Here is a 22,610-nt window from a genome sequence, read left to right on the forward strand (position 1 = left end):
GTCCATCTGCACACACAGCGGAGTCTCTGGTGTTCCTGCTCAGCGTCACGATCGCTGAGGTGGCTGCTGGAATTGACAGTGATCCAGAATGTGGCTGCTATGGTTATCAGTGGCAGCAACAATGAAAGCTGCTCAGCCCAAACCGCACAAGCACTGCTGACGGGCAGTAGCAACACAGTCACAGCAAACAATGGTGTTCTCTGGCCCACCAGCCATGACAAAGTCAACAAGCCATTCCAGGAGACTTCTACTGAACATGCTCAGCAGGTTTCTGTCTGGAATGTATTCTGGCTCAATAAGTTACTTGAGGTTTCCATTAGAAGCGCAGCCCTTGGATGAACACGGTGATCACAGTGTTGCTTCTTGAGGAAACCTGGAAATCAAACCTCAAGAGGTTCAAGATTAAATTATTGCTTGATCAGCACAAAAAGGAGACAAGAGAAAGTACAGAATATGATACCCAATGACTACCCATGCAAATTTGTCCCAGTCATCTATTTTTGTGCAATGCCACACAGAATCTGTGACCAAATGAGGAAGATGACACTTTCGTGCTTATTTTTCTCTTTCACATGTATAAATAAAAGTCAAAAAAGAAAGGTACATCAAGTCCATCTTTATTAGTTGACTTGCAGTTCATTCCTTTCATCTGCATCATAATAGGCTGATTCCTTTTTACAGCCAGAGATTTGCCTCCACAGTAGCCAAAAAGAAAACTTGTATTTCCCTGCTGAAGTTGTAGTCTGTGGCATGACCACGTCACATACTGTTAGTCTTCCAGAAAGCCGCATGGGCTCAAAGCGCCTGGGGCCAAACTGGCGCCGTCAACTTCCTGGGCACAGGCAGTGGAGAGCACGCAGAGTGGTTCTATTTATAACCTCTTATTATCCAAATGATCCTGAAAAGATAAGGCAGCAGCAGGAAAAGGGCACAGGTTGTCAGGTAGTCTTTCGGCAAAGTGGCTGCTGTGCTGAAGGGCAAAATTCATAATGCACTGTAAAGTCATTTTGTGAGAAAAAGATGGAGATTTGTTCTTAGAGGCAGTCTTATTACCATAGAATTGCTCCATAATGAACAGTCAGTGGCTGCTTAAACATTTTCAGCCCAAAAAGAGAAGAAAACTGCATTCATGAATTTTCTTTCTTTGCAAAACATGTTTATTTTCACATTTTCTTAACCATAAATATTTTTTTTCTTTCACAACTGAAATATAAAATAATATAGATGGGAAAATAAAATCTTTCTAGGAGAAAGCCTTGAAGGTTAACGTCTCCCACTACCTCCAAGAAGTGCGCGGTCCCTTTAAGAGATACCAAAACAATCATATCCACTTCCTGTATGCTAGTACGTGAACGGCTTCCATAAGACTCTTTGTATTGTGAATTAAATACTAAATATTGAATAAACGTATTGTTGGGTTTATAAATACACGCCGTCCTACATGTGTTTTTTTAAAAATCTGTAAACCTTCTGAATTTACGATAAGATGATGGCAGCGCGAAAAAGAAAGATGCTAGCGCTGGCGGCGGCAACATCTGAACAAACTGTGTCGTTAAATAAACACAACAAGGACACGGAGCTGAAGCCAAAGGACTCACAAACCGCGCTTAAGAAGCAGCCCAGTCAGTGTGAAAATGCTCAGAGTGCTGAGGCGGAGCGAAGCTGTTATTTTACCGGGAATGAGCAGCAGCACAGGCTAGGAGAGGACTTCTTCAAGCAGCCCTGCATCAGTTTGGCTAAAGCCTTCCTCGGCAAGGTAGGCTGATTTCTCACCTGAATTTAACACCTTTGTATGTAAATGTGTGTGTGTGTGTTTTTAAAAGTCAGGAGGCACAAAATGTAGGGAAGAAAATTTATTTTAGTTTAAAATTGTTGTTTTTTTAACTTCACCTTTCAATTTATATCTTAGTAACTGCCTTCTGTACGTTTGAATGTGCCTGATAAACTTACTTTCAGTGATTGTATTTAAGTTGTTAAGCACTGATTCCCATTTTTAACGCTGTCTAACTGTTGCTTATTTGTTTATTTAAACACATATGCTTCTTCAAAAACAAAGTCTGCTAACTTCAGGGATATTAATCTGTCCATAAACCATTGTGTATTTATTTGACCTAGTTTACCTTCTTTGGTGCAAATGAAATTGACAACAGGCGTACTGGAGAGGCAAAAACAAGTCTCCCAAAAAGGGAATGATTTATCAGGTTTTGCTCTTTCCTTATCCAACTGATTTTATTTCTAGTTTTGTCACTACTTGTAGTATGAGACAATACCTGCGACCATTCAGGCTGCAAAGGTAGTCCACCTCTTCCATGATGGCACTTCCATACAAGCCTTTGGAGGTTTATTGTGTCTACCAGCAAAGTCTCAAGAGTGTAAAGGTTATATTTCTGAGCAACCTGTCAGAAACACCCTCCATGAGGGTGGCACAACATACTTCAGTAGACTTTCCATCACACCCCAGAACTGTACAGTTGTGAGCAGAAGTTGCAGGTCCACCACTGAAACCCTGGTTTCCTCACAATTGAGAACAAGTTTGCATTGAGTCCATGTTACTGATATGAAATACTCTGGAGATACTGTGGGGAACATTATGCTGCCTGTAGCATCTTCCAGCAAGGTTTGGCAGTAGGTAATAGCGATATCCTTGCAGGGTCCCAACGACCTTCACATGCGAGCACATCACGGTCCCTGCTTGAAATCCTCAGACCAATTGTTCTTATGCTGGTGCAGTGCGCCCTAGTTATTATTTTATTCCCAACAAGTATAAATCAATAAAGATTTTGAGCTGGAATATTTTATTCATGAAAGTGTGATTGAGGTGTAGTTTTTTTTGTTTTGTTTTTTTTGTTAGCAGCAAAACTGGCATGCTGGCAAGCATGGATTTTCTTTGATCGTTCATTGTACACCTCATGAAAATACGTCCGTACCCAGTTTTTGAAGCAAAAGGAATATTTGGCTTAACAGAATAAGGTCAGAGATACTTATTATTTTGCTTTCATAGGACTTTTGCCATGACATTAAAAATAGACATTTGTTGTGGTTTTGATTGTCAAAGTTGTGTTTTGTAGGTAGCATCCTTCAGCTAAATGACAAATCTATGTAACCCACCATCCTGTGGATATAGAGAAAGAATCTCCCTGTCCTTTGTTCCTGCAGGTGCTGGTCCACAGGTGTGCAGATGGTACGGAGTTGCGAGGAAGAATAGTGGAAACTGAAGCTTACCTTGGAGGGGAGGACAAGGCCTCACACTCGGCAGGAGGCAAACGCACCGAGAGAAACACAGCCATGTTTATGAAGCCTGGCACAATCTACGTGTATCCAATCTATGGCATCTACCTATGCATGAACGTGTCTAGTGAAGGTAAACGCTATACCCACCAAAGGTGCAATATGTTTTGTACATTATGTCACTAATTTTGTTTACATTCATATATTTATTATTGTTAACAATGGATGTGAAAAGGCCAGTTTTGATCATTCTTCATTATTACAACATTAAACATAAACAGCAGTTCATGGCTTCAATAGTCGCTGTTTAAAGGGTAAAAGGAAGGAGACAGAGTGGAGCCTTGCTGACTGATGCATATTGTGTGCTGTGTTGCTCAGGGGAGGGTGCTGCTGTGTTGCTGCGCTCACTCGAGCCCCTACAGGGTCAGGCCGTCATGAGGCAGCTGAGGGCAGCCAGACGCAAAGAGGGAGCCCGTCAGCTGAAGGACAAAGAGCTCTGCAACGGGCCTTCAAAGCTCTGCCAGGCTCTAAATATACCACGATGTTTTGACCGTCGAGACTTAGCCTCAGACCCAGATGTGTGGCTGGAGAATGATCCCGACACAAGTCCGGCAAAACCCCAAGATATCGTATCAGCACCACGCATCGGAATAGAGTCCCACGGGGAATGGGCCAAGAAGCCGTGGCGTTTTTATCTACGTGGGCACCCCTCTGTTAGCGTTGTGAATAAAGAGGCAGAGAGACAGACTCTGTCTGGAAATGTCATGAACGATTTAAGTCCCCATGCCGTGAAGCCTGATACAGGACAGCACAATGTCAAAAGGACTTAACAGGAAAATTCCTGAAACTCATCTGATCTCTTTAAAGAGTTTAACACTGAAGAAGAATAAAAATCATACAAATACATGATTGCTTTGTTGGGATGTGTCTCACACACATGAAATTAAACTGTATATTTGTAATTTTGTAGTTTGGAGGCAGTGGAGATTCTACAATAAATGTTGCTTGTTTTCCTCAACCATTTAGTAATAAGCTGCAGCTTTATGGTAGTGATGCAAAGCTGTACTGGAAAGTAGACTGAAGAACTACAGACTCGGTTTGTTAGCATCTGTTTAAAAAAAATGGGGGGGGTTCTGTAATTTGCCTTTACACACGCCTTTCGTTTGGTTTCATCTGTGATTTTTAATAAACATTCACACTTGGGAAATTTCCACCTCAGTGATTTCACAGATGTTTGGCCTGATCTGTTTCCCTCAGAGCAGGAAAAGTCTGTCTGATGTTTAGACTCTTCCTTTTTTCTTTCCACATCAGGTATTCCTAAGGAGAGGTAGCTCAAGGTCTGGAATCATCATTACTCACTGTGCCCCTCTGAGGACAGCACAGATGATCTAACACATCTGGGGCACGGGAAGATGAAGTGAAGCCTCCACTAAACACTGCACACACTTCCAATATTCACAAAAAAAACCTTAAGGCATGTCTGATATATACAAAATAATTTATTACTGTAAACAAACATTTGGCTCATACAGAAAAAACATCTTGCAGTCAAGGCATTTTGTTTTAAAACGTCTTTGACCACTTAGCTGTGAGCCCAGCAGGCCATTAACTTCTCCTAAACTGACACATTTTCCAGTTGCTGAAACACTGTCTGCACAGCTAGTCCATCGGTGACTGAAAGATTGAAATAATGGGATCTTCATGGTTGGTAACCACAAGGACACTGCGGAACTTGTCAAACAGCGTCTTTAGCTGCGAGCGCCTCATGTTCTCATTGTACATAATCTCTTCCAGGTGGTGATGTCCTCGGAAATAGTGCAGTAACCTGGAAGCAGTTAACAAGAGAAAGAGTTTCACTGACTGATCAACAGTGTCAATCATCCATGAGACAGGACTTTTGCACCTCTGATGGGAGCCTTCATTGCTGTGAAGGTGGCAGCACTGGAATGCTGAGAAGCTCTCCAGACACTTTTGATCTCCACCTAACTGCTGGTAAACTAACTCTTTAGCCTATGCTGCCCAATTAAATTTTACAATACTATGCAAGTAGATTTATTCAAACCACTGAACAAATACTTTTTTATCTATTGAGAGACATAAACATTTCATTTCTAAGATATGAGGCAAAGGCAGGCAATCAGTTAGTTCATGTCATCCATGTACACCGCTCTCATGTTTGAACATAAAACAGAACAATGGCAACCTTAAGGACACTTAATAAAACAAGCACACTATGGTCCTGTTGTCAGTTAAAGGCAGATTTAATCACCTCGCAAACATCCGCAGATCCTCTGGATTTTGTGCAGCAGGGATGTTAAGAATAAACTGCCTCTCGTGCTCTGACAGGCTGGCGAGCAGTGTCTCAGTCATCCTCTTGTTGAGCGGGGAGTCTCCACCAGTTAGCAGCTCTGCACTGGAGTTTTCCATACTGGGACTGGTTAGGGTCATGTCATCACTGCTGGCTACACAAAACAAGAAGAATGTCAGATTTTATAGTACAGAGTTAGAGCCGTAAGAGCAGAAGAGTAGAGGCGGGAGGACATACTCGGTGAGCCAAAACTGAGCGCACTAGGGGTACTGAGACTGCGACCTCCTACTCGGGCAGCCAGCGGAGGGTCTTCATCCCTCAGCCCAGGCTCATCCTCACTGGGTGGTACCAACAAGCACACATAAGTGTGCAGCTGGATCAGGAGGCGGCGCTGCAGCATCCAAACCACCATCTGGATTAACTGGGCCTGGTTAACCAGCAGAGCAGCAAACTGCATTAGGATAAACTGAAATAAGGGAATTGGAAAATGCTCACGTAACCAGGTCAAATATGTTTTAAAATAGATCCACAAGAAAGAGTCTGATCCTGTTCTCATGAAAAATGGAGGATGCATACACTAGAGACGATGTCCCTTTGCCATTAATAATTCATCAGGACCTACACTGCCAGAACAAGACGAAGAATGATGGCCCACCTCAAGGATTATAAGTATTATAACTTATGTTTGTGTTCAGTTTTCATATATATTTCTGTCTTCAGGACATAGATATACATCAGATTATTTCATTAAACATGCCTGAAATCATGCAAATTTAAAAAAAAAGAAAAGAAACTGGGACATTTTCACAGGTTTAATAAAAGTATTTCTCTTTTGAAATGCTTCACACATGTATTCCACATCATGCAATAACCCCCACCTCCTGTGTGGGAGCTTCCAGGGGATTTCTAAACTCAGCCAGTGAGACAGGCAGTGAGAACTTGGCTAACATAGAGGGCAGATCATGACCAGGAAACTGCCGGGCAAACTGCTCAGCCAATGGTGAATATCTATTCAGGGAGAAGAGAACAACACAGAGCTTATTCCATCACAGAACATCTTTTAAATTTAATTCCAAACAGTGTTGCAAGTCAGATCAGGAAGCCTCTCTATATGAGGAAATGCCATGGATGAGTGCTTAGCATTAGTGTGCTTCATTTCCTCTTCCCAGCTGGCTTATATCACATCAGATACTCACAGGCAGATGTTGGCATGCGGAGACAGCATGTAGACATTATTCTCACACAGTGGGTAGATGATAATTGCCTTGCCCCAATAAACCAAATGAGCAGCAATCTGAAAGATCTAAATGAGAAAATATTTGTCAATTAATCTCTAGGATGCCAAATAAAAGCAAAATAAGCAAATAAGAGCTACACATGGGGATTTTCTCAGATTTGCATTACATATATCTGCCACTAGATGACAGTAAGACCACCTGACTAAACAACTTCTGAAGGTTATACTTTTTTAAAAGTATATATGTATGTACAGTACACTTTTTCACATTTTAACTTTCCTCTATTCTATCAGTGATGCATACTGCACAATGATTTATAGATCTTTGTGTATTAAACACAACTAATGCATCTTTTAGACTTATAAAAACTAATTTCATCTGATAAATTCATGAGAATCACATCTGACATTTTAAACTGGAAATCTGATCCAGGTAGTGTGACTGTCCTGTACCTGAAGTAAGGCCAGGTCAGCATCCTGAGCCAGCTGCTGCAGGTTTTTCACTGCTGAGCAGGTTTTAATCAGGCGGATCAATGCAGGGGAGCAGTCCAGGGGAAGCTGGCTGAGGAGTGTTTTCTCATTTTCCAGAAGCAACAGGGCATGATAGGGTCTGCAGGATCAGACACACAATACGGATTCTAAATGAACATACATCCACATACAAGCAGACTCTGTTTGAAAGAAACACACATTTAGTTTATTTTACATACAAAGACAAAGGTATACATATTAAACTGTTTGTTAACTAAATATCCAATCAGCCAGTCATATGGCAGCAACTCATTGTGTTCAGGTATGCAGACATAGTCAAGACAGTCAAACTGAGCATCAGAATGGGGAAAAAAGATGATTTGAGTGACTTTGAATGTGGAACGGTTGTTGATGCCAGAAGCTGCTGATCTACTGGGATTTTCCCACACAGACATCTTTCAGGTTTACAGAGAAAAAGGTGAAAATGCCTTTTAGATGCAGGTCAGATAGGAAAGCAACAGTAACTTAAATAACTTGTCAAAACCAAGGTGTGCAAAAGAGCATCTCTGAATGTACAACACATTGAACCTAGGAATAGATGGGCTACAGCAGTAGACCACCCCACTGCCACTCATGTCAAATATGAACAGGAAACTGAGGCTACACAGGCTTACACAGACTCATTAAAATTTGACAGAAATCCCAATTGCATTTACAAACTGACAAATCTGCAGCAACCTGTTTGTGATGTTATTATGTCAACATGGCCCCAAATCTCAGAAGAATGTTTCCAGCACCTTGTTAAAACTATGCCGTGAAGAATTCTGAAGGATAAAAGGGGTCCAACCAAGTACCTGCACAGGGCAGCAGCAACTAATGAGAGAGCTGATCAAAATTACAGCTATTACATTGAAATGCCAGTAGGCGGCACTAAAGACCACACTAAATTCTGCATTGTTTGAGTGCTTTATATATTAAACACATACATTTGCTTACCAAATACAATCCAGCTAATTAAGGCACAAAACTTCTTTGACATAAACTGAGGGGAAATTAGACTATTCTGACTAAAGGGCTGAAGGGTAAGGTGACCTGTGGATCAAAGAGGGATTTTGACAAAGCTGTGTTATTTGATGGTTATGTATAGACCTAAGCTGACTAGCCAACGTAGTACAACTGTGTGCATTTGAATGATTGCTGAAGTTATAAGTTGTGATAAGTCCATTTTTAGCAAATTAGTTTGTACTTTAATATTCCAAGCTGGCTGTCACAAAATGATTGTTTTCTGGCCTTAACAATTTATTCATATTATTATGATTATTAGACATTATGAACACAATTGATTATATCACAAATGCAACTGGATGAACTTATTTTGTCATGAAAAGATGCAATGTGTGAAAAAACAGAAGGAATCCACAGAAACCACAGAGTAAGTTATGAATGTGTAATATAAATAATATCATTTTAAATATGACATAAAAAAGCTATTACACCCATGTGTTTATGTTTTGACAAATGAGGTCTATAGGTGTTTTTAGTTGGCCATTTGTAGCAACACAGCCCACATCTGCTGATTTTATTTCATCTAGAACAGCTAATCCCCCTTCCCCACCCTTCCCGTGTCTTTAACTGTAAACAAGATACTTCTAGTTACAGCTAATCAAATAAGATGTTGTGAGATGTAAGAAAACGTCACATAAAAAGAAAAACAAATCTGTAATATACCTTATGGCCTTAAGGCTGCGCTCTAATGCCTCTGGGGGGATGTAGGTGTCACCAATCCTGTGGATCTTGTGCGGCAAACAGAAGCTCACCTCCAGCCAGTCGTTGATGTGAAGTCGCACCACACCGGTTGTACAAAGGCTGAAAAAGCACCATCATCACAATCAGCAATTGCAGAATCATATATTACACAAATTTAGACAGCAAATCCAAACAAATGAATGTAAAATGCATGTGGTCACACACCTGTCATACGCCTCCTTGAGGTCTCTTGCTAGCTTACACTTTGGAAGAATTTGTCTAAATGGGGACTGGGGGCTTCCATCTGCTGATACCAGAAGCAAAATACCAATATTCTATGTTAACAAAGATGTAAGTCTGACTAAGACCAAGCTGCAAATTTGATGTGTAGTCTGAGCTTGTATCTCACTTTCAGTCGTGGTAATTTCCTCCTGGACGGCCAGCATGAGTTTGGCCTCGCGGGTCAGATACTGGCAGCGGCGCTCCTCGTGCTGCAGAGCAATGGCAATGCGGCGTGACAGGTTGTGCATGCAGCTGATGACGGATGGGTCAGCATTTGCCTGCAGGCCAGAGATGAAAATCAGCCACTTTTTAAATGTCATAATTATGCAAAGAAAGAAAAATGTATCTGTTACACTTTGATTATAACACCAGTGCTTTTTTGTGTGGATGGTAAATGGACTGATTCTTATATAGTGCTTTTCTACTCTCCCGGAGTACTCAAAGCGCTGCATACAACATGGATCAGTTCACATTCATGTCCAGGCTGTCAGTTGTTAACTATTAAACATCCCGTTTATTTTACACCTAACGTCAGTTAATGATCTTAGCATGGCACCCGCTGAAAGATGAATGAATATGACTTAACACGCTCAGTATAAATGTTGTTTTTGAGCACATCTTTGATGTTTATTTCTTGTCATATTTACGCAATTCAATACAAAGGCTCTGCAATAATTTCTACATCTTATAATGTTAAGAATTACGAATTGCATTTTGATTAAACTTGAGCAGATGTGAGGTTGTTGTACATGGAATTATTGTTTCTTATAATCAGTCCACCTTAGGTATGAAAACAAAGATGGAGAAATGTATATAACACAAATTTTTTTTTGTTTTACTGAGCTATTTTTACTTTATTGAGGAATTTTATGCAGCTTTTTTTTTTATTGTATTTTATTTAAAATTTTACTTTTATTGTAATAAACTTTTACTTCTTGAGCTCCTATATTTTATTTTACATTCTGATTTTTTTTTAATTTCTTTTGTACAGTTTTCACACTACAATACTGTTTTGTTATACAGTGTTTTAATTCGTATAGTAATATTTTACATGTATATAAGTTGTGTTTAATGTTTTTTTTGCTGCTTTGACACAAGAATTTCCCAACATATTGGATATAAAGTAGATCTTACTTTAAGGTAAATGGACTGGTGACTGGTTCTTACATAGTGCTTTTCTACTCTACGTGAGTGCTCAAAGTGCGTGATAAAACTTTCACAAGGATACTTTGGCATGCAGCCTGGAGCACTAACCTTCTAATTAGTACCTCCACCTCCTGAGCATGGATCAGTAGCATCAATGCGTATTAGCCAAACATTGTTACAGACTATATGACTCTTGTTGACGTACTGGTAAATAACTTGATATTTACAATTGTCAGTGTTTATAACTTATGTGTTTTGTTACAGTAACTGTTGCCCTACTTCAGATGTTAAAAGGTGTTTCAGGCTTCACATGTAGACAGGTGAAAATGTAAAAAGCAGAGTCAAGTGCTTTTGCCAAAGCAAAAGTAATAAAACTCTAACTTTATAGATATGTTGACCAATTAGAAGTCTACAAACAACAACAGTGTTTTTGACACTGATGTCAAAAATGAGATAAAGGCACACACCTTTGATGATGCAAAACAAATCAATCTTCTCCATTTAAATATGGGGTTTTTTCAAAGGCTCCATGTCCAGTGAACTAAAATGCTGTTTACGTGTAAACAAAGGCCAAAAATACCTATGTATATGTGGAGCCTTTTAAATAGTTGAAAAACTCAGAAACTGTTTATAATGGAAATGTCTTTTTACCAACAAAGCAGAAGTGGATAAATAACTACAGAAATAAAATAATCAAATAAAATATCTCTATTAGCACTGCCCACTTGGGTCGGGGATGAGTTCAAGTATCTCGGGGTCTTGTTCGCGAGTGATGGGAGAAGGGAGCCGGAACTCGACAGATGGATTGGTGCTGCGGACGCTGCACTGGTCCGTCGTGGTGAAGTCTCCGGAAAGCTGAGTGTAAAAGCGAAGCTCTCAATTTACTGGTCGATCTACGTCCCTACCCTCAGCTATGGCCACGCACTGTGGGCAGTGACCGAAAGAACGAGATCGCGGATACAAGCGGCGGAAATGAGCTTCCTCCGAAGGGTGGCTGGCCTCTCTCTTAGAGATAGGGTGAGAAGTTCAGCCATCCGGGAAGGGCTCAGAGGAGAGCCGCTGCTCTTCCACATCGAAAGGAGCCAGTGAGGTGGTTTGGGCATCTGACAATGATGCCTCCTGGGCGCCTCCTGTGTGAGGTGTTCCAGGCATGTCCCAGGGCAGACCCAGGACACGCTGGAGAGATTATATCTCTCGGCTGGCCTGGGAACGCCTTGGTGTTCCCCCGGATAAGCTAGGGGAGAGGGAGGTCTGGGCTTCTCTGCTTAGGCTGCTGCCCCTGCGACCCGGCCCCGGATAAAGCGGAAGAAGATGGATGGATGGATATTAGCACTGGCAAGTGGGCAAATTGTTATTTTCACCATCAACTTCAACCATCATCATCTTCTCAGAAGTTCACAATTGGTGCATCCCTATTCAATGCAAGTTGATATGGTTTTATTAGAGAAATAAGAATATCAAATAATGTTAATTATAAACATAAATAATAAACATACAAAATACATGAAAACAAAATGTAGCAGTGTTTGGTTTACATACTGCCATGTGGGCCTGCTGTGTTTTTGTACAGAATTTCCACAGTTGCCAGGAAGATATTAAAAACATGACTAAGTACTTTTTGCTTGCTCTTACTGGGAACCATGACTCAGCATGGGGAGGGGCGCACTGGTCAACGTGATTAAGCCCCCCTTCCTCCCTCTAAGTTACCATGCTCTCACTGATAAAGTATACTGGAATATTATCAGCTACCCATACCACTCCCATTCACAGATAAAAAAACCCCCACAAAATCTATGTGTCCCACCCAAGCTAACTAAATGTAAATTATTATTAAGTTTAAAGTTTCCAATATCAAGAGTTTTACAGTTACAAACATTTGGCCTCGCAGGTCAGGTACCGACCTATATCTGACATATATCAGTATATCTGTACATTTGCCCGTAGTACATCTGTATATTTGCTCTCCACTTATCTGTATATAATTGCTCTTATTGCACTTACTACTCTTGCACTTCTAATTAGATGCAAATTGTACTTCATAACCCTGTATTTACACATGTGTAATGACAATAAAGGTGAATCCTAATCCTAAACATTTAAAATTAAAATCAAAATACATCTTGTGCATACCCTGAGTGCAAATACCACATTAAACAAGATCATTGTTGGCATTTCTCTCTTGGGTGAAGGATCTGTTTTAGAAACCTGCAAAGAAAAAAAGACAAACTTATCACCAGATGCAAAATCTAGACAAGCCTTTATATTAAAATGTCAGTTTACAGTTTGTTATTTTGCTGTTATAGTCAAAACTACTAACTGATGCCATTTTTTAGATTTATTTTTTTCTTTGGAAGACTATGACAAATAAAACCTGCCACAACTTTTCCAATGTCCAGTGCAACAAAATCAAATGTTGTAACAAAAAGAGCAGTACAGTATTTAATTTGATAAAAGGAGGTCTCACACTTTTCACTTGTAAAATGAATTAAATAATTAAGTCCTAATCAAAATGCTATGGAACCTTAACCTTAAGGCCTAACTTCCATGATATGTCACACCAGCCTTGTACAATGATCTTATGAATTTACTGTGGACTGAAATGTTCAGTTTAGGTAAACAGAAGTGCTTCATGGTAATTTTAAGTCAGATACAGTAGGTGTTGTTGTAAAGAATAAGTGCAACCCTTGTGACTTTCATATTTCTCTATTTTCTCCACCCTGTGTGATACACCATTATCTTAGCAACACATGCTGTGAGTCATTAGACTAAAAGACTGACAGCAGGGAGCTTCAGCCAAATTTCAAACAAGCCACAATTGAATATAAAACACTTTTATTCAAGCTAAGTACCGATACACAACAATATGATAATAATAATAATGATGATAATAATTATAATAATAGTTGACACTTTCTATTGTTTATTGTTTATGTATTAGTCAACATACATCAACAAATTTCAAAACAGCGCAGCATTTCGCTAAAAATCAACAAACAAAGACGTAAAACATTATAACAACAATAATTTGCCATTCATGTTTGAGTTAAGCTCTGCAGGTACTGCTTTAGTGGCTTCTTAAATGAACCCCTGTTTTTGACCAGTTTGGTGTTGCTTGGCGACCCGTTTCAGAGAGAGGAACCTCTGTATCCGATTGTTCAGTCTGACGTCACTAGCCGTGTCTGGACCTAAACTCCGCTGCAGGTCCACATATCAAATGATCACTATGGCATTACTGAGAGTTGAAAAACTGTCTAAAGTCTTTCATCTTTAATAAAATGATCAGCGTTCTGCTCTACCAGGTGTAACAATTGAGTTTAACATCCAGGCATCCATGAAAACGGAATTTATGACATTTAACGGAGTTAGAAGTTAGCAGGGAGTTAGCTCGCTATCTATCTAAATACAATATAGCATGTCCTGACTGCGGGGTTTTGGAAACAAATTAAAACGTATAGCTCTGCTATCACTTCCAGCATAAATGAAGACAGAAAACTAAACAGCAGTGACGTTTGTAGGGTTACTGAAGTTTGGCTAGCTGGTATATAATGATGTGCTACGTGACCGCTAGCGACACAGCTATGTTAGCATAATATAAACAAGCTAACTTTTTTTTCCACTCGATAAAAGTTAACGTGAGTGTTCTCGGTGGTCAGGAACAAATGTAATTGCATGGCAGGATGCTGTAAAAGGACCAAACTTCAGCCAGGAGAACAACTGAGATAATCCATCCTAGAGCTGGGCGATAGAACGATAACGACATGTATCGCGATATAACTTTTACTCGATAGAGAAATTAAGCTATCGCGATAGACCTCGCCGCTCTTGTCCTCTTAAAAAAAAAAAAAAAAAAAAAAAAGGTCAGCCGATCCAAATTCAGTAGCGCAGAGCCGAACCAATCACAGCCGCAGCGTCACGTCGCGTGACTTGTTACGTACAGCACAAGTGCCAAGCCGCACGTGTGTTTGTTTGGGAAGCAGCCAGCGGGTAATGGAGCCAGCGCATAATGGAGGAAATGAGCGTGACCGAAGAGAAAACAGATGATGGTTCCAATGCCGGAGAGATTGTCGAACGGAAGAGCCATAGAAGTTCCGTAGTGTGAAGGTATTTCGGCTATTTCAAGTCTGACAAAAAACAGAGTAGCGTGCACTGTAAATTGTTCCGAAAGCAAGTCTGGAAATACAATAAACTGGTGCATGCGTCACACTGTGCGCCACGTTATTGTTTCGGTGAAATGAATTTCTACAATACTGTTAATTCTACTCTCTGCAGTGTTTAAATGCTTACATATACACACAGTTACTGTCCCTCCACACATACGACTCTGTTCTGCTTCTATGCCCCAGCTTTGTTTACTTTTTCCCACCGAGGCTTCTAGACTTCTGATTGGCCAACATTTCTGCACGGTTAGGAATCTAGCGCCACCTGCTGCTTTGGCATGTTCATAGCAGCGTTTTCTTTCATTTCTCCCTTTATGTGTGGACGGGATTATTTTTTAAAACGAAAACGGAAAATCTCCGTTTTCAAAAATACCCGTGTACGTGTGGACGTAGCCTCAGTCTCTGACTGGAAGCGCTAATTCATCATTCGGCTTTTGTCAGACTAAAGTAACTGTTACAACTGTTTGAAAAGCTCAGCTATACAACAAGGAGAGATTGAGAATTTCCTTTTAGTTCTCAGTTTACTTGATATTGACAAAAGTTAGTCAGTTTTGTCTGTTCTTCTGTAAAACAAACTAAGATTTATTTTTAGAATTAATACTTTATTTCTAAGTGGAATTGACAATTTAGTCTGTTTCGTTTGTTCTATTTTGAAACTTAAACGCTTTAGCGGCTGCCTTTTGTGTAGTTTGCAATATTTGCCTTTATTTATCTGAAAAAGTCTCATGTTCCTTAAGTACATCTACCCTGTTGAACTTATTATGGGAAATAAATATTTAAAAACAAGCTGCTGATTATTTCACATTTTACTTGTGAGCAACGGCACATTTAAATCTTACAAATATAGTTATTTGGCTTGTATCGTGATAGATATCGTTATCGCCTGAAATGAAAAAAACATATCGTGATATGAAAAAATCTCATATCGCCCAGCTCTAATCCATCCACAATACGAGGTTAGTCATTCACATACTGCTGCATGGGCTGGGCTGTAGTTACATCCTAAGGTTTTAAAAACTGAGCTTAAATAAATGATTAGCGGTAATAAAAGCCGAGGGAGGTCAACAGTGATCACTGACAGTTTTAGGAGCTTTCAGAGATCAAATAGAAGAAAATACATAACATTAAACATGTTAACAACACAAAAGCCATATTAAACGCAGACTACTTTAGACCCGGAAGTAGGATTCGTCGCGTCATCACTGAACAACCGGATGGAACAGCTCTTGTCATAAAATTAGTTCAACTCTGAGCTAAAGAATTCACTTCACGTGTCACGAGATCGTGGCTAAAACCAGTACTTACAAAAGACATGTGGCACAGATTTCATAATAAAGGAGTTTGCATAAATAAATAATAAAACACGTGAATTGAATTGTTTATCAACAGTGAACCAAAATATTTGCTTATACATGTTGCACGCATTTGTATTGTAGGAGCTTTCAGACTAGGGCTGCCACGATTAGTCGACTAGTCACAATTATGTCGACTATCAAAATCGTTGACAACTAATTTAATAGCGGAAGCGTGGTTGGAAGCTTTGTAAGATCCCAAAAGACGCAGTAATAAGTAGTAGGATTTAAGAGTGTAATAACGGACTGAAACAGAAGGTGGCAGCACTGCATGTAAAATGGTAAATGGCCTGCATTTGTATAGCGCTTTTCTAGTCCCTAAGGACCCCAAAGCGCTTCACAGTACATTCAGTCATTCACCCACTCACACTCACATTCACACACTGGCGATGGCAAGCTACATTGTAGCCACAGCTGCCCTGGGGCGCACTGACAGAGGCGAGGCTGCCAGACACTGGCGCCACTGGGCCCTCTGACCACCACCAGTAGGCAAACATGGGGTTAGTATCTTGCCCAAGGATATTTGGCATGCAGCCAGGAGGCAGCCTGGGATCAAACCACCGACCTTCTGATTAGCGGCTGACCTGCTCTGCCACCTGAGTTACAGCCACCCACATGTACAAGGATGCCAGCTGCCGTTAAACCCCGAAGAAGAAGAAGCAGTGTCAGGTATCGTAGCTGTGTCCAAATTCAGGAACCCATCCTTCTGTGCCCACATTTGTAGGCCGATTACATTACAGACTGTCCAAATTCGAAGACTCTGACAAAAGCGGCCGACAAATGATCCTACCTGGATGATAGGAGGATGCTGAAGCAGGGTGGGGTGGCCCACAAATCGAACATTGTCTATCTTCAGTTCAAACTTCTTTCCACACATATCAGATTTGGTGGCCAGGATTGTGGAGAGGACGATGTCAGAGAACCTAAAAGAGGGAAAAACCCCAATAAGAAAATGTGCAGTGTGGGGAGAGCGCGGACATCACAGACACAACTGAGATGAGTGAGAAAGTTTAAATTAGCTCAGTTTGCTTATACTTTTCACATTCCTGTCTATCGGAGAGGTTACATTAATCAGATGCATCTGCCTGTAATTAAATTCAACAAGTGTATAAATGGAAAACAAAACTTGTTTGCCTACTAGAGAGGCGAAAAGAGGAAAAAGGCCTCTTTGCGGAAAAGGTGCAATCGCTGTATGAATGAAGAGTGTGAAAGACTCATGCTGGTTTGACTTAAGTAACTCATGCTGTGATCAAAAGGACACAAATTAAGGTGTTAACTCTCGGAAATAAAAAAAAAATTAAACACACCACAGACTTACTCCACCACCACAATTTGAACTGTGTTCTTTAAAGTTTACTCTACATGCTAAAGGTAATATAAACAATACAGACTAAAGCTTCAATGATAGCCTTAAACTCATATTTTGTAGAAACCAAAGCACTGATTCATTCTTGTACGACATTTTAAAAGGATTGTGTACTTAGATCAGGGTTGGAGATCCATATAAGACACAAAATAGGAAAGAAGGGGATAAAAAGACAGGGGTGATCTAAGCGAAGGAAAGGTGGTTTAGAATGATTTCGTCTTACCCTGCTACCAACTGTTCGTCAGTTAGTGGAGATTGCTCTCTGAAATGGGGATTGGGCCACAAAAAAGAAGAAAAAAAAAACAAACAAAAGGGAAAATGCAACACACAGTTGGGCTAAATGCATAAAAATGGACATCAAAACAAGCCGAACAAACATGTGATAGTGTGATGTGAAAACACTGGTGTGCTAAAGTTCTAATACCAGCAGTGCTGGTTAGTGAGCTTCTATACCCGCCTCAAAGGTTTTCAAGGTAACTAAGTTTGTAATAAAATATGACAGTACAATAAAATAAGTCTGAATTATCTTTATGGTTAATACAGTTAATGTAGTGCTTCAAAAATTTTTAAATGCTGCTGGTGGGAAGTAATAGAATATATATCAGAAAAATCATAATTCTGATTTTCAACAAAAATTTTCTTATTTTTGTTCTGCTAAATTAGTCTGGAAAATTCCTACACTACCTGCCCAATATCTAAGATATGTTTCACGTCATGAACACCAAATGAAAGCTGCTCTTATGCAATTGAATGGCACTGCTTGCTTTAATAAAGCTAATAATAACAAAATGACGTAAACAAAGCTTCTATGAATAGGTTATTTTACAGACTTATATGAACATTATACAGCTATTGACACATATGTGGCATCACTGAAAAGCAGTTTTACTCTTTTGTTTTACTCAGTAGATGAAGAAGAGTCCCAGCTAAATTCAGAACGTGACTGCTGGTGTGGTTACACAGTAACTGCCTTGATGGAATCTACTAGCATGAAAGACAAAATAGAAACTCATCTTAAGATAGGACTGTGCGATATGACCAATATCTCATATCCCGATATAAGAATTATATCGTCCTGATAACGATATAAATCACAAAAATGTAACATTTTCTGTAAATTCTGTGAATCTCGGGCAGCTCGTCTTGCGGGAAGTGTTTCCAGCTGCGTGTCATGTACCTGGAGTCGCGTGTTTTAAACGATGCATGAAACTATACATTTTTAGACATAAGTTGTAAAGGCCGCCGTTTTCTTTGTGAGTATTTATCACACAGCGTGCTGCAGGGAAAAGCCTGTTCTAACGTTTGAGTCTAAGGTTTATTTTTTAGCACCTGGCGGCTCTTTTTAAATTCTCATCCGTAAATAATCTGCTCTTTCACGTGATTCAGTTTATTTTGAAAAGTCTCAACAGGATCTTGAGCTTTATTGTGAAAGGTTTATGTGGAACATAAACAAGCGGACACACGATGCTGTTACCGTCGTTGTTGCTAACCACAACGCATAAAAACAGGCGCTTGTCCGTTGTAGTGTGGTTATATAAAATATAAGAGAAAGAGAGAACTTTAAGAAATTTATATAGCCACTACAGTAACCATCAAAACGATGAAAAAATATTGCCGTAAACAGTTTATTTTGCGACACCATGAAACAAACGATAGCGTAAAATGAAACGATAGACGTTTTTATATCGTCATCCGATATATATCGTTATATCGAACAGCCCTATCTTAAGATGCACATTAGGGGGTTACATACACTCACTGCCCACTATACTACATACACTTGCTCAACTGCTTGTTAATGCAAATATCTAATCAGCCAATCACATGGCAGCAACTCACTGCATTTAGGCATGCACAGAGTCAAGTCAAATTGCATAACCAACTCTAGCATTTACACAGAATGGTCTAAAACCGAGAAAATGTTAAGTAAGTGGTGCTTTTCTGGGTGAAAATGTTTTGTTGGTGCCAGAAGACAAAGGAGAATGGACAAACTATTTTGAGCTTAGACTCAAGGCATGCAGAAGAGCGTCGTTAAAAGCACATCACATCAAACCTTTAAACAGATGGAAAATGGGACCAATCCATTACTAGTAAGGTGTACCTAATAAAGTGGCCAGTGAGTGTATCTCTTAGCAGCTGGGAAAAGTGAGTCTATCCAAACAGCACCTCGGGCTGTGACAAATATTAGGTACAAAGTGAGGTGAACGTTTTTTGTTTTTTTTTTAAATATATCATATACTGAACTGTTTTACTCAATTATTTTATCAGTTTAATAAAGTTTATTAAAGGTCATCCACACAATTAATTAAAATCAGTGGTTCTCAACAGCTCAACGTTTTCAATAACCTAATAGCTTAACCTAATAGTTTTTCCTGGTAATCCCCACTCTCCCACAGTTTGAGAACCACTGATTTAAAATGTGTGTCAGCATCTATAATATTGCTGAAAAACAAAAAGTGTGTCTAGATGGGGGAAAAAAAGATTACAAGCATGATGGAGGAAAACATAATGAGCTTAATAAGCTCATTTGGATCTCAGAATGAAACAGTAAGTTGAATAATACATAAAAAAAATGAAGATTGTAGAAATACCTTGAATCACCATCCTGGTCATCAAGCTCATCCCCAGATGTGTTCAGCACATATGGATTCCGCTGTTTTGCTTGTGGACAGATATCAGTGAGAGTTAGTCATTATGAAAAATACATATTAGACTCATAACAAAAATAAGAACCACTGTGAATCTGACTTCAACTCACTAATCATAAAATTGTGTTAGAGAGACACATGCTTTTACTGTCCTAGTTCGTGTCCCTGTTCCTAGTAAAAGCCTCTCAGCATCAGTACTGTGCCAGTATTTGCCAAAAACACAATTGCTGGTATTTAAACTGCTGTAAATAACTTCACGGCCTACAGTCTCAAAGATATCGCTCATGAATGATATGACGTCATTCTGAGCGAGAAAGAACAGTCCTATCACAAGGTAGAACTTTTATATATCTCTGAATTATCCAGGTAAAAAGTGTCATTAAAATGCATTTTTAAGAGAAACCTGGGCCAGTCCTGATCTAGAACACAGTAGGTGCAATAACGCTGAGACATACAGATACTGGCAAATCAAGTAAATGCTTTATTTTATATAAAATCCTGTTCGGAAATCTTTTTGACTGCAGCCTATTTCCAATTATAAGAAAGGTTATTAGGCATAAAAGACACACAGAAACAACTGCAATGACTTTTTGGTGCAACACCAGCAACAAGAGGAACTTGTGAATGAACAAAAGTACATCAAATTTATGTGGCACATCCACCAACAACAATCTGAGAGGCCAAGAGGGAAACTTCAAGAAGGAAGAACAAGCAGACCCGATCCTCAAAAAAAAAAAAAAAAAAAAAAAAGACAATCCGCAGTTCCAAAGTCGACAATCACAACAAAAGGGGCTGTTGGTCTGCCCTGGATTACACTGCTGCTTTATTATCTCCTGTAAATATGTAATTACGTGGAAGCGACATCTGTGTGTGCGTAAATGTTTATGTTTCTGCTTCATGCTAATGCTACCCCTACCTGAGAGAGATGACGGACACTCAGCGACCTTTTGGTAGGGATATCGGAAAAGGAGTTTGTTCCCTCGGCTTCCAGAGCTAACCAGTATGACGCTAATAGGGCTGGTTTTGTCGCCGCATTTGTATGCACTACTTTGGGACTGAGGGTACAAGGACTTTCGGTCATCTGGTAGACCGTCTGACGGGTTGAGCATCATGTTAGCATTCTAGCTAACTCCTCAGTTAGCTTCAAACAGACAGGGAGCGTAATCTTGCTTCACTTCAAGCTTAACACTGGTGTTTGCCATACAAAGACACCGACCAGAGACAAATTATAGCCTGACTAAAGTTAACTATAAAGCCTTGATATTATACCCTACCGCACATCCATCCGCCACTGTTGGGATTGTTTTGTGTCACTGTGAAAACTGTTCGGCTGAAACAAGGAGGGCAGATATCATATTCTTCCGCTACTACATAACATAATCTACTGCGTCACTCACCGTGATTTCTATAGATTTTTCTTCCAAGGAGCGAGACTTTCTTGAATTGTTGTTATTAATATTTTTGAATTAGTCTTGAGCAATAGATGCCCAGGCTTTATGAGGGTAATTTGAAGTTTTCCTTTGCACGTTGACTGACTTTTCACTTATTTTTAGTCCTTCAGACTAACTTAACGTTGAGCTATGAAGACCCAATCTAAGACATGAACCAGTGCTGTGTCAACACATTACAAATAACCTAAATGAACTCCTAATTAACTACCGCAGATCTCATCAGCATGAAAAGCAAGAAATTACTCTCTGAGTCAGAAAAATCACTTTGAGAATCTTTTGAAAAAAAAGTTGTCAGGAATACATAATTTAGAGGATGCATATGCAGGACAACGAGAGCCCAAGAAACCAAATATAGCTCAGAGAGAGCGTTTGTGTGGGACAATGTGGGACATGTTACTAATGCTTCAAGGTGATTGGAAATTGTTGTTTATCTTAATTTGAAAATTATAATATAATAATAGATACACATAAACAACTGTTTGTGTATTCTGTAGATACACAAACAACTGTGAAAGACAATCACTCCTCTAATAAGTCAAAGTTGTTTTATTTAATGATATAATTCATGTATTTATTTGTTTATTCTTATTTAATTATACACTCATGAGTTCGTTTTCTATTGCCATAACTTTCTCTTCTGTACCATTTTTGTGAGATGTGCTAATTTTAATAAAAATTCTATTATACTTTTTTTTATTTTTTAATAAAAAAGTACCTCATAAAGTGCCACACCAGGTCGCTCGATTTTCATGGGATTCCTAAAAAGTATAGTTGTAGATGTCAACAAATATTATTTAAGGACAGGGAGACATGATATAGTTGCAATAAACAGATGTTGCCATGCATATGTACATGAATTGAATATATGCACTGCAATAAACACTCATTGGCCACTTCATTAGGTACATCTTGCTAGTACTAAGTTGGACTTCCTTTTACCTTCATAACTGCATTAATTCTTCATGGCATAAATTCAACAAGGTGCTGGAAACGTTCCTCAAAGATTTTTGCATTTGCATGACAACATCACACAGTAGGTGTGTGATCTATGTTGTGAATCTCTCTTTCCACTGCATCCCAAAGCTACTCTGTTGGATTGGGATCTGGTGACTGTGGACCAGTAGGAAAAGGATGACGATGAAATGGTAAAAGTCCAAACGAGATATCCAGGAACTAAATTGTTTCTAAAACCTATTTTCATTTCTTGTCCATTTTCTT

At 39.4% G+C, this 22,610-nt stretch overlaps 2 protein-coding genes across 7 annotated transcripts; one reads left to right on the forward strand and one right to left on the reverse strand.

The window, feature by feature from the left end:
* Window positions 1-1,068: 1,068 nt before the first annotated feature.
* Window positions 1,069-4,435, forward strand: mpg (N-methylpurine DNA glycosylase). The gene is made up of 3 exons (XM_082530739.1): window positions 1,069-1,756; window positions 3,157-3,361; window positions 3,607-4,435. The coding sequence occupies exons 1-3, from the start codon at window positions 1,487-1,489 to the stop codon at window positions 4,056-4,058; spliced, it is 927 nt and encodes a 308-aa protein (XP_082386865.1). The 5' UTR covers window positions 1,069-1,486; the 3' UTR covers window positions 4,059-4,435.
* A 274-nt stretch (window positions 4,436-4,709) lies between these two features.
* On the reverse strand, window positions 4,710-21,268 carry nprl3 (NPR3-like, GATOR1 complex subunit). 6 transcript variants are annotated; one of them, XM_082530737.1, is made up of 14 exons: window positions 20,858-21,268; window positions 19,885-19,954; window positions 17,517-17,555; window positions 16,718-16,850; window positions 12,549-12,623; window positions 9,400-9,550; window positions 9,216-9,294; window positions 8,973-9,110; window positions 7,227-7,383; window positions 6,733-6,839; window positions 6,415-6,544; window positions 5,774-5,963; window positions 5,498-5,690; window positions 4,710-5,053 (listed from the first exon to the last, which is right to left on the reverse strand). In XM_082530737.1, exons 1-14 carry the CDS (start codon window positions 21,051-21,053, stop codon window positions 4,888-4,890), a joined length of 1,824 nt encoding a protein of 607 aa, XP_082386863.1. In that variant the 5' UTR covers window positions 21,054-21,268; the 3' UTR covers window positions 4,710-4,887. The 6 variants fall into 6 exon arrangements, with proteins under 6 accessions (XP_082386863.1, XP_082386860.1, XP_082386862.1 ...); XM_082530734.1 differs by having other exon boundaries at window positions 5,774-6,002; XM_082530736.1 differs by having other exon boundaries at window positions 9,216-9,297.
* Between the last annotated feature and the right edge of the window lie 1,342 nt (window positions 21,269-22,610).

Source organism: Aulonocara stuartgranti (genome assembly GCF_965226115.1).
Source record: "Aulonocara stuartgranti genome assembly, chromosome: 4".
Taxonomy (NCBI): Eukaryota; Metazoa; Chordata; class Actinopteri; order Cichliformes; family Cichlidae; genus Aulonocara; species Aulonocara stuartgranti.

What these genes read in the sequence shown, in the direction of transcription:
- mpg (XM_082530739.1), top strand. Translation starts at nt 1,487, where the DNA reads ATGATGGCAGCGCGAAAAAGAAAGATGCTAGCGCTGGCGGCGGCAACA. An exon ending in CTAAAGCCTTCCTCGGCAAG is followed by an intron (nt 1,757 to 3,156) that starts GTAGGCTGATTT and finishes TTGTTCCTGCAG; the next exon opens with GTGCTGGTCCACAGGTGTGC. An exon ending in CATGAACGTGTCTAGTGAAG is followed by an intron (nt 3,362 to 3,606) that starts GTAAACGCTATA and finishes TGTGTTGCTCAG; the next exon opens with GGGAGGGTGCTGCTGTGTTG.
- nprl3 (XM_082530733.1), bottom strand. Translation starts at nt 21,053, where the DNA reads ATGATGCTCAACCCGTCAGACGGTCTACCAGATGACCGAAAGTCCTTG. An exon ending in GACCAGGATGGTGATTCAAG is followed by an intron (nt 17,556 to 19,884) that starts GTATTTCTACAA and finishes TCCCCATTTCAG; the next exon opens with AGAGCAATCTCCACTAACTG. An exon ending in ATGTGGTATTTGCACTCAGG is followed by an intron (nt 9,551 to 12,548) that starts GTATGCACAAGA and finishes TCTGGCCTGCAG; the next exon opens with GCAAATGCTGACCCATCCGT.